Genomic DNA, 15,506 nt, shown 5'->3' with positions numbered 1-15,506 from the left:
TTGGGGGGTGCCAAAAATTTTGAAAATAAAAAAAATTGGTGGTTGTAATTGCATGCTCGCGGCCGTGTAGACATCGTAATCGTCTATTTTAGGCGGTCGGGTCGTATAGACATAATTATCGTCTTCCATGATCGAGGCAATAAATGAACATATGCCACGGTCATGAGGAGATTTTCGCTTGTTGGGTTTGTTTGTTTGACTTGTTTGCCAAAGCAATTTCTACACCTTGAAGCATCGGTCCACCCGATTATCTAGAGATTATCATCGTCTACCGCGAATGAGGCAAATCTTTGATCTTTTCTCGTGGTCGTGAGGACATTACCCTCGTCTTGCGCAATGGCATTAAAATTCGTACCAACCCTCGACCTGTAAAGACATCATTATATCTTCTCCCACGGTCGTTTGGACATAGCAATCGCCTCCCACGATTGCGGCAAAAAAATATCTCCCACGGACACGTGGAGATCATTCTCTTCCGTGAATGAGGCAAAACTCTGATCATCCTTCGCGGCCGTGTAGATATCATTATTCTATCTCCCGCGGTCCTGTAGGCATCGTAATCATCTTCCGCAGTAGTTAAGACATTGTAATCGTCTCCCGCGGTCGTGAAGACACCGTAAGCGTCTCCCGTGGTTGGGGCAAAATTTTAATCATGTTCCGCAGTTGTGTGGAGATCATCGTCGTCTTCAGCGATCACGGCAAAATTCTTGATGTTTCCCACGGTCCTGTGGACATTATCATCGTCTTCCATGATCAAAGCAATATTCTGATCATCCCTTGCGGCTCTGTAGATATCATCATCGTATTCTGCGATCACGGAAAATTCTGATCATCCCTCGTGACCGTGTGTAGACATAGTATTGTTTCCCGCGGTCACGGCAACGTCACTGTTGTCATGTGCAATCACGGTAAATTGAAAACTCATGGTAGAAATAAAAAATTCACGTAAAGTTCCTGGTTCAAAAAACTCCCGCATAGTTCCCGGTTTTCCCAGTTGGTGGATACTCTGTCATATATATTGCAAAGGGGCACTAATATGAGTGGTGCCTAGGGCGCTGGCAGGGTAAAAAACGGGCCTGTTTGTACCACAAGTTAGAGCTCATCTAGCCAAGTTGAAGTTGCCACAGGAAGCACAACTGATTATGGACAGCGCTCCATAACATCCCTTAGATGAACTGAAAAGTGACGATGGTTAGAAAAAGTGTTAGTACAGAAGAAGCTTAATTGAAAGTTCAATTTCATATGAAAATGCAAGAGCAGTTGAGGAATTTCGGAAAACATATATAACATTTTAAATCTATTTACTGTACATTTTTTTAACGGGATTTCGATTATCCATCCATTCCCTTAACCGACACGCCCTCGGTCCCGAGAGTTACAGTTGTATTCAACCGAAGCTTATTGTGTATGCCCCACTTGCCACTTACTAGGTAAGCCTATACCCATGTCCTTGATCAGGTGCAAGAGCTTTTGGCCAATGTTAGCGTGTAGTTCATCACCTGGCTGCTTTAGACTAAAATCTTCTGGACGTCATGAGCACCCATTTGGCCTTCTACAGGGCGTTATTCAGGTGGTTCCACGTCAGCTTGGGGACAAGTGTCAGTCCTAAATACTTGACTGAACTCGACACTCCCAGCTGAGTAGTAGACCACGCGGACCCTAGCTCTCCCAGAGGGGAGGTAACTGCCTGGTGTCAGACCCGGCACTTCAGGTAGACCACAGTTATGGACGACTGGTAAGCGCCAGCCCCTTAGGGGGAGCCTCCAGTGACATTCCCTCCATTCAGGGTGGGGGGGTGTTTAGCTCTCAGTGACGCCATTAATTCCGCCTCTCCTCATCTACCTGTAACTGTGGTTGTGACACTGTCCTACCTGTTGTGTTCGACTGACATTTTGTGAGGCATATCCTCGACTTTGGAAGTAGCCTCGTCCTGGGAGGTGAAAAAACCTAGCCCCCAAAGGGGAGGTAACTGCTCGGTGTTGGTATCGCCATTTTCAAGTAGGCCACAGACATGGACGACTGGGCATTGGGTCCCAGTGACATTCCTTTATCCAGGATGGAGGGGTGTTTAGCTCTAGGAGAGATGGAAGTGCATCATATTCTCTAACCTACCTGTGTCTGTGGTTCTTTGGGCTTCGGCCTGCTTGTTGTGTGCGACCAGCATTCAGTGTGGCAAATCCTCGACTTTGGAAGTAGCCTTTCCTGGAGGTGAAAACGGGCAAGTACCCGTAGCTCACGGGGACACTCAAGGGCAACGTAACTTTCCGCAGTGTGAGGGTAACGGTTTGTAGGCACTTATGCAAACCAATCCCTGTCTCTGAGCACGGACGGTATGGTTATCTTGAGTGTGGGGGGTTTTTCCCGGAACCTCAATTGAGTCAAGGGTGTCGCCACCTCTGGTGGATAGGTTCATCCGGGTGGGTCCCACTTCTATACCTGCCTCCTTTTGGGAAACCCTGATGGCCTGGCAGTGATGTTGGGTCTGACGGGCAAACGAAGTAGATCGGGTGCTGGGTCCGAGCCCGCCAGGGGTATCTGGGGATCTATCGCTCTGGTTATCTCTGGTTTCCCAGCAATGGGTAAGGCCTCGATCGGGTAGTGGTGTAAATGGGAGGTTGGGGTTCCCCCCGTCAGCGTGCTGACGGTCCCCTTCCTTCTGGCTATGATGGCGGGTTCTGCCTGTCAGGGATTAGATAGGTCCCGAGTGTTGCTTGCACTAAATGCGTCGGGGCGCTCCATTATGGTCCTCTAGGGCTTGTACCTGGTGGAACCCAGGTGGAGTGACGCTTAAACAAGCAGCCGGAATCCCTGGTTAGGATTGAGGGGCAACCTTCTTTCCGAAGGGTCTGCTTCGGCAGCCGGCGAGCCTGATGACCTTAAGTCATCCGCCCATGATGTGCTAAAGGTTGATGCGTAAGCTTCGGCCTACATCATGGGGCCCGGGTATGTCCTCAAGGATAGGTACCGGGTACGCAGTCAGGGGGCTTCGGCTCTCATGACAAAGAAATAATAATAATAATAAAATAATAATAATAAGCTGAGTAGTAGCAATTTTCAGCCTGGAAAGAGAAGTCAAGTTCTTTTTTCAGGTGAAAGGGACTACGATAATAGGGGGATTAATAAGGGATTAATAATATTGAGTCCCTCTCTGAGACACCATGCCAACATGATGTAGGTTGACATTCATGACATTTAGCTACAATGTTTGTGAATTTTCCTTGTACCATGAGGACTACATCATCTGCGTAGCCCTGGACAAACATGTCTTGGCTGGTGGATACACATGAAAGACCGTCCGACACAAGGTTCCCATAGTAAGGGCGAGAGTACACCGCCCTGTGGACAGCCCTATGTGGGTGCGATCACAGTTTTTCCTCTAGAAAGTCCCATCGTGCGTCTTGAGTTGAGCATAGAATCTGTCTCTCTGTACAGAGACTGGTTGAGTCCACGCTCAGAAACTCGCCGAGTGAAAGTTAATAGAGGTTCTACTTGAATCAAAACTGCTGAATAACTCATGTATTCCCAATCTTAGGTGATAACTGTGGATGTAAATTATTCTTGGATGTACTTCATAGATAATTATAAATAGGATACAAATAAATACAAAATAATTTTTAAAAAATCAAAAGAAATGTATGACATGGGGAGAAATATATTGACACATTTTTGTTAAAGGTACCCAACATAATTATCTTACATTTGTTTTTGTTTTTATACAAAAGCTAGAAGATTCTTATCAACCAATAAAGATACAATCCAAACTGTTTATGTTTGTTACAAGACTAATTTACAAAAGCTATAAAAATACACGCTAATGAATGACATCGCAAAAATACTTTTATAAAAATACTGTATCTTCTAATGTGATTGATTGCTAAGTACGAAAACAGTAAAAAAATAAAAATTGTGCACACATAAACAAGTTTACATTAAAGCCTTGATAATATGACACTCTGTTGCTTGTAATAACTTAACTGAATAACTTAATCGATATTTAACCTATGCTGTACAAAAGGAACGTAAAAACTTGAGATCACTAGGAAACTAACCAAGAATAAATGGATTACTTGTAAATAAAAACAAATTAATCAGGAACACTAATAAATACATTGTAACATACAGGTAAGAAAAATAAAACATGTGTTACTAACTCCGAAGCTACATGCTATTGTGAAATCTAAATGACTCATTAAGAGGTAGGAGGGATACGACACAACATACAAGATCAAATAAATAATCACAAAATAAAATAATATCAATGACTTGGGTAAATAAATGACTATCACAATCCTTTTGCCAAAGGAAAAGAATTTTGATTTCTACAACTAAATAACTAAACTGAGCAATTTATTACAGTGTTAAAACCCATTAAATGGCAATTGTTGTCCTCTAAGAAAATACAACTAATATGATCAATTTCAGAACAAGACAATATCTTTATATATTTATCTTATGACCTTTTTTAAAGTTAGGCTATAAATGAAATCTTCCTAAACAACGATATAAAGTAATGAAATGTTGTTCTATTGTTTAAAAGTCTAAAACTAAAAATACAAGTCCTGTTTCAACAGGTATATGGCCAGCAAACAAATTAAAAGAATTTTTTTATGACTTTGAATCCAAAAACTAGAAAATTCTTACCTAGAAAACTTGAAAAATATGATCTAAATATCCTGCACAGGCTTGATGATCACATGACAAGGAGAATAGTGTTTACATCCATCTGTAGCTTCATCTGGCATTTGCAGGGCTTCTTCTTCTTTAGCTGTAATAAATAAAAATGCAAAAAAGTTAAAACTTAAAATGTATTTACTTATTATCCTGCAAGCAAATAAAATACCCTACCTTAACTGTAAAAAAACAAAAAAAAAACTAACCTTCAGCTGATCCATAAGGATGTGTTTGAATATAGTGTATTATTTTTTGAAAATAAATCATTAGACTTGACAAGAAAAGTATATTAATTTATTGTGATAAAGTTACAAAGAATGAACATAACACATATAGGCCATCAATTATCAATAGAGTGTATAAAAATTTATGAATCAAAGGTGGAAGTAATGAAAGAAGTTAGAAAGAATCAATATATTGGTCCCAATTTAATGTGTTTTGTACCTGAATGCCTAAATCACGGGTTACCTATCACCACCATCATTATTTATAACCCAATGGCAAATGACATCTGGGTCCAGTTAAAATCTCGCTTTATAAATATTCCAAATAGATTTTTGGAGAATAGGATGAATACAAGTGAACTAAGAATGCTCTTAAATACATAAATGATTTCTCCTTAGCCTTAGCTATCCAGAGACCCCAAGATACTAACAAATAAAGCAAACAAACATCGGTACACAGTTTATAGTACAGTATAATGAAAAGTCAATTGAAGGATAACAATCTCAACAAGTATTGTAAATCCAGGCAGACTGCCTCTGGGTGCTACTTGGCAATATTGCCCACAATTATTTTCAATATCCAAGCAGAAGTATTATTGTGTCTTTAATCACAGTTTGCTTTCATTTTTTAAGGTTTTACTGATAGTGGTAAAAATTAGGTCTATAAAACAGTTTTAAATTTACTAACACTGTTGTAATAGCTATTTACCTTACAAGTGTAGTAAGAGCGTTTTTACATCACGCAGGTGAATGTTGTGCAACGAGCGCAAGCGAGTTGCATAATTTACCGAAGTGATGTAAACACGCTATTGCGTAACGTGTAACGTACAAGATTTTACCTGACCCGACAATATACAGGAGGTTACGAACAATATTTTTCATTATCCATTTCACTCATCTTTTAACAGTAACGTCCATTTACAAACAAAAGCTAGGTTAGGAAAATTCTTCAAAACATAACAATAAAATTCAAGCGCACAGCTGATTTCTAGCGTTGAACGGTATTGGCTCCATAGAGGTATATTTTTTAAGTTAAGCACTCAATGTTATTTAAATGGGTTTAATTACATCACCGAGTGAGTTTTTTTCAACTTTACATCACTCGAGAAGTAACGAAGTTATATACATCACGCTTGGGATAGGGAAGTTTAACATGGCGGGTTAGGTAAAACTTATTTATAGGTCCATTTACAAATGAGTTTAGGATTTTTTGTATGATTACTCACTGTATGCTAAAATTTCACTGTGGGTGTAATTCACTCTGCACATCTTGAAGAGCGGACATCGAGACCAGAAGCAGCAGATGATAATTAATATGCTAAAGAGGATACAGGCAGAGATCACTATGATTCCAGCAATCATTACATTCCTGAAAAAAATTGTAACTGGTATATTGAACAATGTGTAAGGAAAGATATTCAACATTCTAAACAACTTTGCTAGCGCTAGCACAGTTTAAAAAAATTTAAATATAATTTTAAAATTATTGAGCTTGATGCTTAAGCGCCAGGCTTTAGTCAAATGCACTTAATTGTACTTACTGATGGTTTTAGCATAATTTCAGTTGGTGAACTTCTCATACTAGCTTAAATCTCTGCCACTCCTCGCTTAGTGGTAGTGCAAATGGAGAGCTTTAAGTGAGGGTAGGTATCACTTTACGCCATATCTACGTCACAGTATTTTAATTTTTTTCATTATTGATTAATTCTTATGTTGTTTGTAATAATTGTTACAGAATGAAAAAGTTGGATTTAATGACAAAACAACTTATGGCCTCAATACAATACACTTTGTCCACTCCCAACACCATTTTCCATGTGCATCGAGTCACATGATAGGAACCTATCTTAACTAAGAAGTAATAGTTGGAAGAATGGCAAAAAGCATATCTTTGATGAATTGTATTGGTATACCATCAGATCCTACAGCATTGGTACGAATCCAGTACGAATTGGTACGAATAGCCTTTAAAACATCAGATTGTATAACAGGTTTGAATTAAAACATTGGGTGTTCCAATCCTTGTTCCAATGAGTTAACCAACTCATTAACATAGTTATTAACTTTTTGTTTGTTGATATTTTGACTAGTATGAAGAAAAAAAGGTAGGCTACCTATTTAATTTGTTAAGAGATATATTAACTGGTTGTGTATCAGTGTGCTTTCCAAGCCCAAGAATTGTTATATTGAGCCATAAAACTCTCGATGACTGATTTTTCCCAAAAAGCTAGTGAATGTATCTTAATTTTGAGTTTCTCAACATTTGTTTGACTCTATTATTTAGACAGCGATATTCATCCAATTCAATTTGATCTCGGGAACGTCTTGCTCTTTGATAAAGACAGTTGCGTCTGGCCATCAAAGAACGAATTTCACATGTCATCCATGGCAAAGGCTGTATTTTTGTTAAACGTTTTGTGATTATCAAGGAGATCAATTATTGTAATATTAAGTTTACAACCATTATTCAAACCATTAAATCAATAGAGGCGAGATGTTCAATGGTGTGCCATTGTATTTGCTGTACGTCTAGGATAAACTGTGCCTCATTCATATTCTTAAAATCTCTAAACTTAACAAATTTTGTCTTGGGCTTAGGAGCTTTAACCGAATACACACAGTAGATAAGGCCATATGTGACCACGAGCTGCAGTGCCACGACGAGAATCAGGAGACAGGTTCTATCATTTACACTATAATGTGCCTACCTTTGATGTGTTAAGTCAATGTGTGAAATAGGAGGACAACATAGCAGTGTAGTACTGTTCCAGCAACAAATTGAGTAGTCCTCCGGATAATTGGGTCCTGGGCAGGAACCTATAGATCCATCTTCACCTTGGCACTTCATGTTTCTCTATAACAACGTCAAATCAGTAAGAAGATATAAAGTTATATCTGATTTAATTAACCATCACAATAATACTAACAATCGTGTTCTCTATCCATTGCAACTTGCAATGTTAATTTTACCTCTACGACTCGAATAGTTCATGAGAAACACCTTATAAATCAAAGTCTTATGGTATTTTCCCTCGTAAAAGTATACCTCTATAAATATACGTTTTAGTACAATAATCTCCATATAAGTTAATTCAAAACCGTGCAACTGCCACACCTCTACAAGTGGAAGTAATAGCAAGAAGCCCTCTTATTAATCGAAGTTGTATGGAAACTGAGGTTGATTGATATATAGATGTAAACATTTCTTATCAGAAAACGGTGTGCACTAGAAACCGGAAGTGTGAAGTTAGCGTACCCACTTATTATCGGCTATAACTTTTTTATTTTTTGAGAACTAACGAAAAAATTTGGGAACTATCGAGAATTAACGATGAACTAACGATTGGTATGAACAAAAGTGGATACGCTAATATGGGTACGCCAACTTCACGGACCTTGGAAACTGTTATGATTCAAAACATTGATAGGCCTACTGTGTTTTACTGTGTTGTGTTTCAACAGGAAATACCAACCTTTATTCTGTACAACTTCCACTCCTGTTGCATTTTATGTTTTTTATCAATGTTCTTGAAACTGTTATGTGCAGTTTCGGTTTCAGCGTACCAAAAACTGGCAAGAGCACATACAGTAGACTGCCTCTTATCCGGACACCTTTTAACTGGACATTGGTTTAACCGGACTACACTCGACGGAAATGACATCTCTTTAACCGGACAATTTTTATCAGCACATCGGTTTAACCGGACTAGATCGGCAGGAAGTGGGCGGTACTGAAACGACTGTTCTCGTGGGAAAGATTTGAGACCAGTGATCACATGTCTAAATAAATACAATGCTCATCCTAAATTTAAGTGGAATATCACTGTAAACGATCCGTTTTAACGAGTTTTTGGGGACGTCAGCTTAACTGGAAAACCCGTTATCCGGACTGGCCTCGGTCCCGAGGAGTCCGGATAAGAGGGAGTCTACTGTATAAAAATAAGGGGAGAGCGGAACTAAACCCTACAGCAAGGCTTAACCGACCCATTTTTTTGGCCTAGAATTCAAGCTAGGTGATCCCGACAAGTGCTGCTATCTAGCAGCAGATTGCGCAAGTTTACAGTATCTGCATCGTTTTGCTATGTGTGGTAGTTTCAATGTTTCAGTAAAAAAACATGTTTCTACTCACTTGCTTCCAATTTTCGTCCAGTAGGCCTACTAAATAAAAAGTTAGTGAAGTAGCTTGTATCGTAGTCTGTGAAGGTGCAATTTCGTCCTGGGACAAAATTGTACTGTCGGCCTCGGATAGCTAATCTAATTGAGTTAGTCCAGGATTAGTAGTAATAATAATAGTATTAAGTTTTAAAATATGGGCTCAGATATGGTCGTTAAAGCATCAGCTTTCAGTAAATGACACATTCATCACTGCCCGGGTTAGGCCCTAATTTAAACAAATTAATAATTAGGTGTTAATTCCGTGAGTGAAACACTGGTCGTAATTAACTAAAATCTTAACTTCGAAAATAAAATAAAACCTCTACTTAATGGATATACCGTGTTTCACTTTTGGAATTAAAACCAATTATACTTACAATTAACCGATTCGATTGTCGTGGGTCCACGAGCTATTTCGCCCTGGCCTAACACCTACTATTCGACGACACCAGAGTTATTTCACCACTGGCTAATTACCGGGCTATTCCGCCCTCGACCTACGGTTTCGCGATGTATATGCGCGGATCCGAGAGCTATTCTGCCCTCAGCCTAACACCTAGTATTCGACGCTACCAGGGTTATTTCACCACTGGCTTATTTACCGGGCTATTCCACCCTCGACCTATCGTCTCGTTATATCCGCGGGTCCGAGAGCTATTCCGCCCTCAGCACAACCCTAGTATTCGACGCTTCCAGGGTTATTCCACCACTGGTTATTACCGGGCTATTCCGCCCTCGCCCTACCAGGGAGATGTTGCTAGCTATTCGCCCAGCACTCAAGTCCCACTGTCCTGTGTCCTGCGCGGCTTTTATAGGGGTCGCGACGCTAGCGCAGTACGTGGCCGCTCGGAGAACTAATGACCTTGCGCGGGACATTTGAAATCATCTGAACGCTCGCTTTCTGATCTCGTAATATTTTTACCGTTACAAGTCTATTAACTGTGAGATTATACTAAACTACATTCCTTAAGCTCTCTTTTGGTTATTAGCGATGATTGGTTAAGTGATAGAATTTGAGTTTATGTTTATAAATTCCCCCGAGGTACAGATTGGGGCTAAACCGTAGGCCTACAGCTCTGGTACAGTGTGCTACTCATGTTCAGGGTGGGTCCATTCAGCTTGCAGTGCTGCAGAGTCTGCAGAGAACTACATTTGTGGACTTTTTCTTCTTTCTTTTAATTTTGGGATGAAATTTTATAACTTTTTCATAATATTTATGTTTTTCATGAAGGTTGATTTTTGAAATGTAATTTCTTCTCAAATGTTTAAATTGTAATACACTGTTTCTTAACTATATCCTTTACATAGTAATAAAAAGTGTTTGTACATTAATTTGTTGCAGTAGCCTACTATTATATTACTAACCTAAACAATGATTTTTGAACTGTACGGTATAGCCCCTTCTACTGTACGGAATAGCCCCACCCCCCGAGACTAAGTTAACTTTTTTTAATTACCAATTTTTACATGTCCGCGGTGCAAGGGGCGCAAGCTAGGGGGGCCCGTGAGCCTTGACCGGGATTTTCGGTAAATTTTACCGGCACACGGGCCCGCGATAGTGTGACAGGCTGTATTCCTGTTTTTTTTTTTTTTATGATTTTTTATTGATTTATTAGCATAAATTCCACACGGGTCCCCTATCATAACAATATTTATATGATAATCAAAATACGTTTTTATGGTAAAAAATTTGTTCAAACCTATAGTTCAAGTAGTTTACAACAGCTAAACTAACACTATTACTTGACCGATCGATATAAATTTATCTACCAACCTAAGTAAAAGAATTGTCATCAGTCATGCGGGTTGCATTAACTGTCCTCATGGATTGTGTAAAGGCGCAGTCAAAATTGGTTGCATAATAATAGGGCCGTATTTATAACCAATGTGGCCTCTGGCCTAGGAAGATAAAACATTAATAATGTTAATCCTCCTAGCCCCCAGCGGGTGACACCATAGAGGATCCTCTATGCTGATTCGACCAAATAAACTTAACAATTTTGTTACGACCAAATCGGCAAATTAACCTAGGTGGCTAGGGGACTAGCTAATAAATAATTCCATTATTTCATTGATGCTAAAGAAGGATTTTCATTTCATTTCATGTCTTACTATTAGGTGGCTGCCCTTTAGATTTGATACTTTGCACTTTAGATGTGTTTACATCGATCAGGTAAAAAATGTTACTTACCTAATGGCCTCATGCCAAATCAGATCGGTTCAAAATCGGGTTGTTTTGGAAACGGTTGATTTTTATAATAGGCCTATAATGTCGATTTTCGAGCCGAGCAGAGTAAGAAAATCAAGCTCGATTTCTCAGTAGGCTATTCAATACAATAATGCACAATTAAAAGTAAAAGCTTTTATATCCGTCTGGATCACGCTCACGGAATTGAAAGATTAGGCCTACGCTTTTGCCACGATCGCGGATATTGACGAGAACATTTCTCCGTGGGTGACGATGACGATGTCTCCGCGGCCGCAGATGTTCAATATTTTGCCGCGATTGCGGAAGCCAATAATGACGTTTTTTAATTTGCAAGAGATATATCTAGGATTTAGCCGCGATTACGGAAAAATGATTTACCTGTCACCACCGACGGGCCGCGCGGCGATATTAGGCCGTGATATCAGATTGGGCCGTGAACGCGGGAGACGATGATGCTGCTGTTATCTAATGATGTCATAGGTTTGGTTGCATTTGCAATCACGGTAAACTATGATAATGTTTCTTCAATGACTTATGACTACGGGAAGTATTTATGATTTTGCCGCGATCATGGAAGACGATAATGACGACTCGGGAGATGCCTTGTAAAGTTTATTGCAAAATTGCAAGTTTAGGCTGTAATACGGGAAAATGTTTTTAAAGATCATTGGGAGAGGGGGGCCCGGCGAACAAACTTGCGGGGGGGGACCCGCGGGTTCTTATCGCCACCACTGACAATATCAGTAGCCAAATAATTAAATTATATATTGCTTGTGTTTACATTACTTTTACTTCGTAATTTGCGATGTAACTACGAATCTCCCTTATGTGTACGGTATAGCCCCGCTCTCCCCTACATACTTAACCGTTGTAGCCATAGGCTACATAACAATTACCCAAGTTTTAATGACAAAAAAGTTTAATTTATTTCTTAATATTAACCAGTAGTCCCAAAAAACAACTTCAGATTTAGGCCTATCAAATTGTATAAAATAGCTTAAGTACATAATCTGGTTTTAAAATAATATAATTTAGGCCTATAAGAATTTAATTTAAGCCTAAATTAAATTCAGAATAGCCTTTATTTGTTGTTATAATTTGAGTTTGATAGCTACTACTTACTGTACCTCTTGTAAAAATGGTGTTACTGTGGAAATAAATGAATTGAATTGAAGAACGTCTTAACAACTCTAGCTAGAGCCTAATTATGCTTAACACTAGTTATTGAGCATTTGCAGTTATAAACTAGAGATTCTTAGTCACTAATATATTACGCAGGAATGGGATTTTTAGTTGTCATTTGAGCAGCCCTGGAAAGTTATGACTCAAAACATAAAAATACTGTTGTTAGGGCCCATGACTGAATTGTGAACATAACCTAGCCTAGTCTTAAATAAGCTATAGTGGGAATGAATAGTCTCTCAAATTAAATTACAAAATAGAAAATAGAGAAGTAAATTTACCTTTGAGAATCGAAATGGAAACAACTAACAATTTGATTAATACTGCAAAAGGCTAGAACTAAATAATAAGAAAAGTAAGAAAATAGTCTGTAGATACTGTGATCAACAAAACAACTCTTTTATTTTATTTATTTAAGTTTTGACTGGAACGTGCTGGAACTGGAACACTCGCTCGAGCTCGAGTGACTGGACGTGCTGGACGCTGTATTTTTATTTCAGGTTCAGGAGTAGTTTTGCCAACAGTGTCATTTGGATGCTTCTGATTGGCTGTGGGAACACCATTACCGAAACGATACGATGGGACGACCATCGAGGGAGTTATAAAGCCCCGTTCACACGGGGCGAGTTTACAAGCTACACGCTGGCTTTTTTACACGCAGCTAGTAAAATAGCTCAGTGTGAACGACGTACTCGCTCAAAAGCTGCTTGTAAAAAAGCTCTGGAAAAAGTTGACGGTGCCGCTACTTTACACGCCAACTCGCCAGCTTTTGCGCGAGTAGGCGTGTAAAGTAGCCCAGTGTGAACACAGTTGCTTGTGCGTGTGCGCTTGTTACTCAAAGATGTTGGAGGATTTGGTTCAAGCCAGCTACTGAGCGAGTGGAAAAAGCATCGTGTGAACGACTACAAGCGCACTCGCCGACTCGCCGGCTTCTTACACGCTGGCGTGTAGCTTGTAAACTCGCCCCGTGTGAACGGGCCTCTGTATACATCGATGGGGACGACATCGGCCTCGGTGGTCCAGTCAGTGGAGAGCATGCCGGGCTGATAATCTGAAGGTGTCGGATTCGAATCCCGCTTGTAGCACAAAAGTTTTGTCTAAAATGTTTTCATTATCAGCAATTTTGGTTATTATGGTTAGGTTATGACAGTTTAATTTTATAATTAAAACACTATAAAATTAACTTTAAGCCATTTATAGTTTTATTTTATGAACAGAACTATTTTTCTAACTAAACCTTCATTCGATTTTTTCATTATCAGCAAGTTTGGTAAGGTTATGATAGTTTAATTTTATAATTTAAAAAAAATGTAAATTGAATTTGGGGCATTAATTAATAATTTTATTTTATGAACAGAACTATTTTTTCGATTAGTAAACATTCATTCGATTTTTAGCGAATTTCCCTATAGGGAAGTATAGCGAATTTCCCTATAGGGAAGTAGCTATTACCGTAGGTGGCACGGTAAGACCTAGACCCGGGACCGATTTACTTTTTCATTTTGATGTCCCCAGAGGCCAAAAACACCATTCGTTCAAATTTTTATATATGTATATATATATATATATATAGACTTATATATATATATATACGTCCGTGAACGCGATAACTTGAGTAATTTTTGTCCGATTTTGATGAAATTTGGTTTAAAGGTGTAAAGCGGGATAAACTTGAATGAGTTCGCGAACCAGCATGATCGGACCATGGGAACGGGGCTTTACGGGGGGTTTTATGGGGTAAAAATTGGTTTTTCTCACTTTTGACCCTTAAAACACAAAATTTCCCAATTTCTCTTTAGACCTTTTTAAAGAGCTTAAAAAAACGATTAATTTAGTTTATAAAAGTATTTTTGTTCGGTTAATAGTAACGGAGAAAATTAAAAAAATTGTAAATTTAAAATTCCCATGCTATTCTTATGGGGAATATTGTAAAATGTTGTAGTTTGATTGTTTATGGATAGGGTATATTTTGTATTTTGATCAAATTTATTTATTTTGTACTAAGCTATCAATATTTTACAAAAAAACCCACTTTATTAGTTTCCTTGTAGCAGCAAACCTAGGTACTCGTTAAACCTAATGTTATTAAAATATATTTAATTGAAAATCAATTAAGACAAATGGAAATTCGCTTAGTCGGCAGGATTGCTGCGGCGGGTGTATTTCATTATCAGTTAGTTTGGTTGGTTTGGTTAGGTTATGACAGTTTAATTTTATAATTAAAACATTATACAATTTGAGGCATTTATAATTTTTTCCCTACAGTTACCTAACAATGTACATGTTCTCTCACTGATTTGAGAAAGCAAAGTGGCCAATTCGCTCATCAGTGAGACAATGTTAACATTGTCTCACTCTAATTACTTTTTCTCACTCACTCCAGATTTTGCAACGTGAAGGCACGAAATAGTGAGCGCGTAACATGCAGACAAGGTCTTATGCGCGCGTAATACGTTGGCTGTAAATCAGCTGGTCAGCTGTTGTACTGTTGTATCAATAAATGTCATATTAAAAGTTCACTTCTGTGTAAAAATATGTCACGTTTCTTTACCAATTTATTTGTTTTATGGTAACCGTAGGAAAAATATAATGTGCAACCCGAGTGCAATTGCCTCGCTCGAGAAAACATTCCTCACTCGCCTACGGCTCGTGAGTAAGTATTTCTCTCGAGTGAGTCAATTCCTCCCTTTGCTCACTAGTTGCACAAATATTTAATTTTATGAACAGAACTATTTTTTTTCGATTAGTAAACCTATAGTCAATCAGGGAACGCGCCAAGGCGCCACCACGTAAACCCGCCACCAAGTCAACCCGCCATCAAAAAGAAGAAGAAGTTTGAGGTGGTGGGTTGACGTGGTGGCTCGTTGTCGGGGTGGCACGTTGACTCTAGCGGGCACGACAACCCGCCACCTCGGAAAAATGTGTGGTGGCGGGTTGTCGAGGTGGCACGTTGTCCTGGTGGTGCTTAGACGTGTTCATACACGTCAACCAGCCACCTCTTTAGTGTGGTGGCGGGTTGACGTGGTGGCTGGTTGACGTCTACGTGCGAGGTGGCGGGTTGACGA

General features: G+C 39.1%; 1 protein-coding gene across 1 annotated transcript; it reads right to left on the bottom strand.

The window, feature by feature from the left end:
* Window positions 1–1,756: 1,756 nt before the first annotated feature.
* LOC128998412 (uncharacterized) lies at window positions 1,757–12,837 on the bottom strand. The gene is made up of 4 exons (XM_054424530.1): window positions 12,723–12,837; window positions 7,604–7,749; window positions 6,122–6,264; window positions 1,757–4,765 (listed from the first exon to the last, which is right to left on the bottom strand). Exons 2-4 carry the CDS (start codon window positions 7,741–7,743, stop codon window positions 4,665–4,667), a joined length of 384 nt encoding a protein of 127 aa, XP_054280505.1. The 5' UTR covers window positions 7,744–7,749; window positions 12,723–12,837; the 3' UTR covers window positions 1,757–4,664.
* Between the last annotated feature and the right edge of the window lie 2,669 nt (window positions 12,838–15,506).

The sequence above is a fragment of the Macrosteles quadrilineatus genome, unplaced genomic scaffold, assembly GCF_028750875.1.
Source record: "Macrosteles quadrilineatus isolate MER2022 unplaced genomic scaffold, UCM_ALF_1.0 Scaffold_7__1_contigs__length_78375512, whole genome shotgun sequence".
Lineage (NCBI taxonomy): Eukaryota > Metazoa > Arthropoda > Insecta > Hemiptera > Cicadellidae > Macrosteles > Macrosteles quadrilineatus.
This window is presented reverse-complemented; position numbering and strand designations above follow the sequence as displayed.

What these genes read in the sequence shown, in the direction of transcription:
- LOC128998412 (XM_054424530.1), bottom strand. Translation starts at nt 7,743, where the DNA reads ATGAAGTGCCAAGGTGAAGATGGATCTATAGGTTCCTGCCCAGGACCC. An exon ending in ATTGACTTAACACATCAAAG is followed by an intron (nt 6,265 to 7,603) that starts GTAGGCACATTA and finishes AATTTTTTTCAG; the next exon opens with GAATGTAATGATTGCTGGAA. An exon ending in CAGTGAAATTTTAGCATACA is followed by an intron (nt 4,766 to 6,121) that starts GTGAGTAATCAT and finishes TATTTATTACAG; the next exon opens with CTAAAGAAGAAGAAGCCCTG.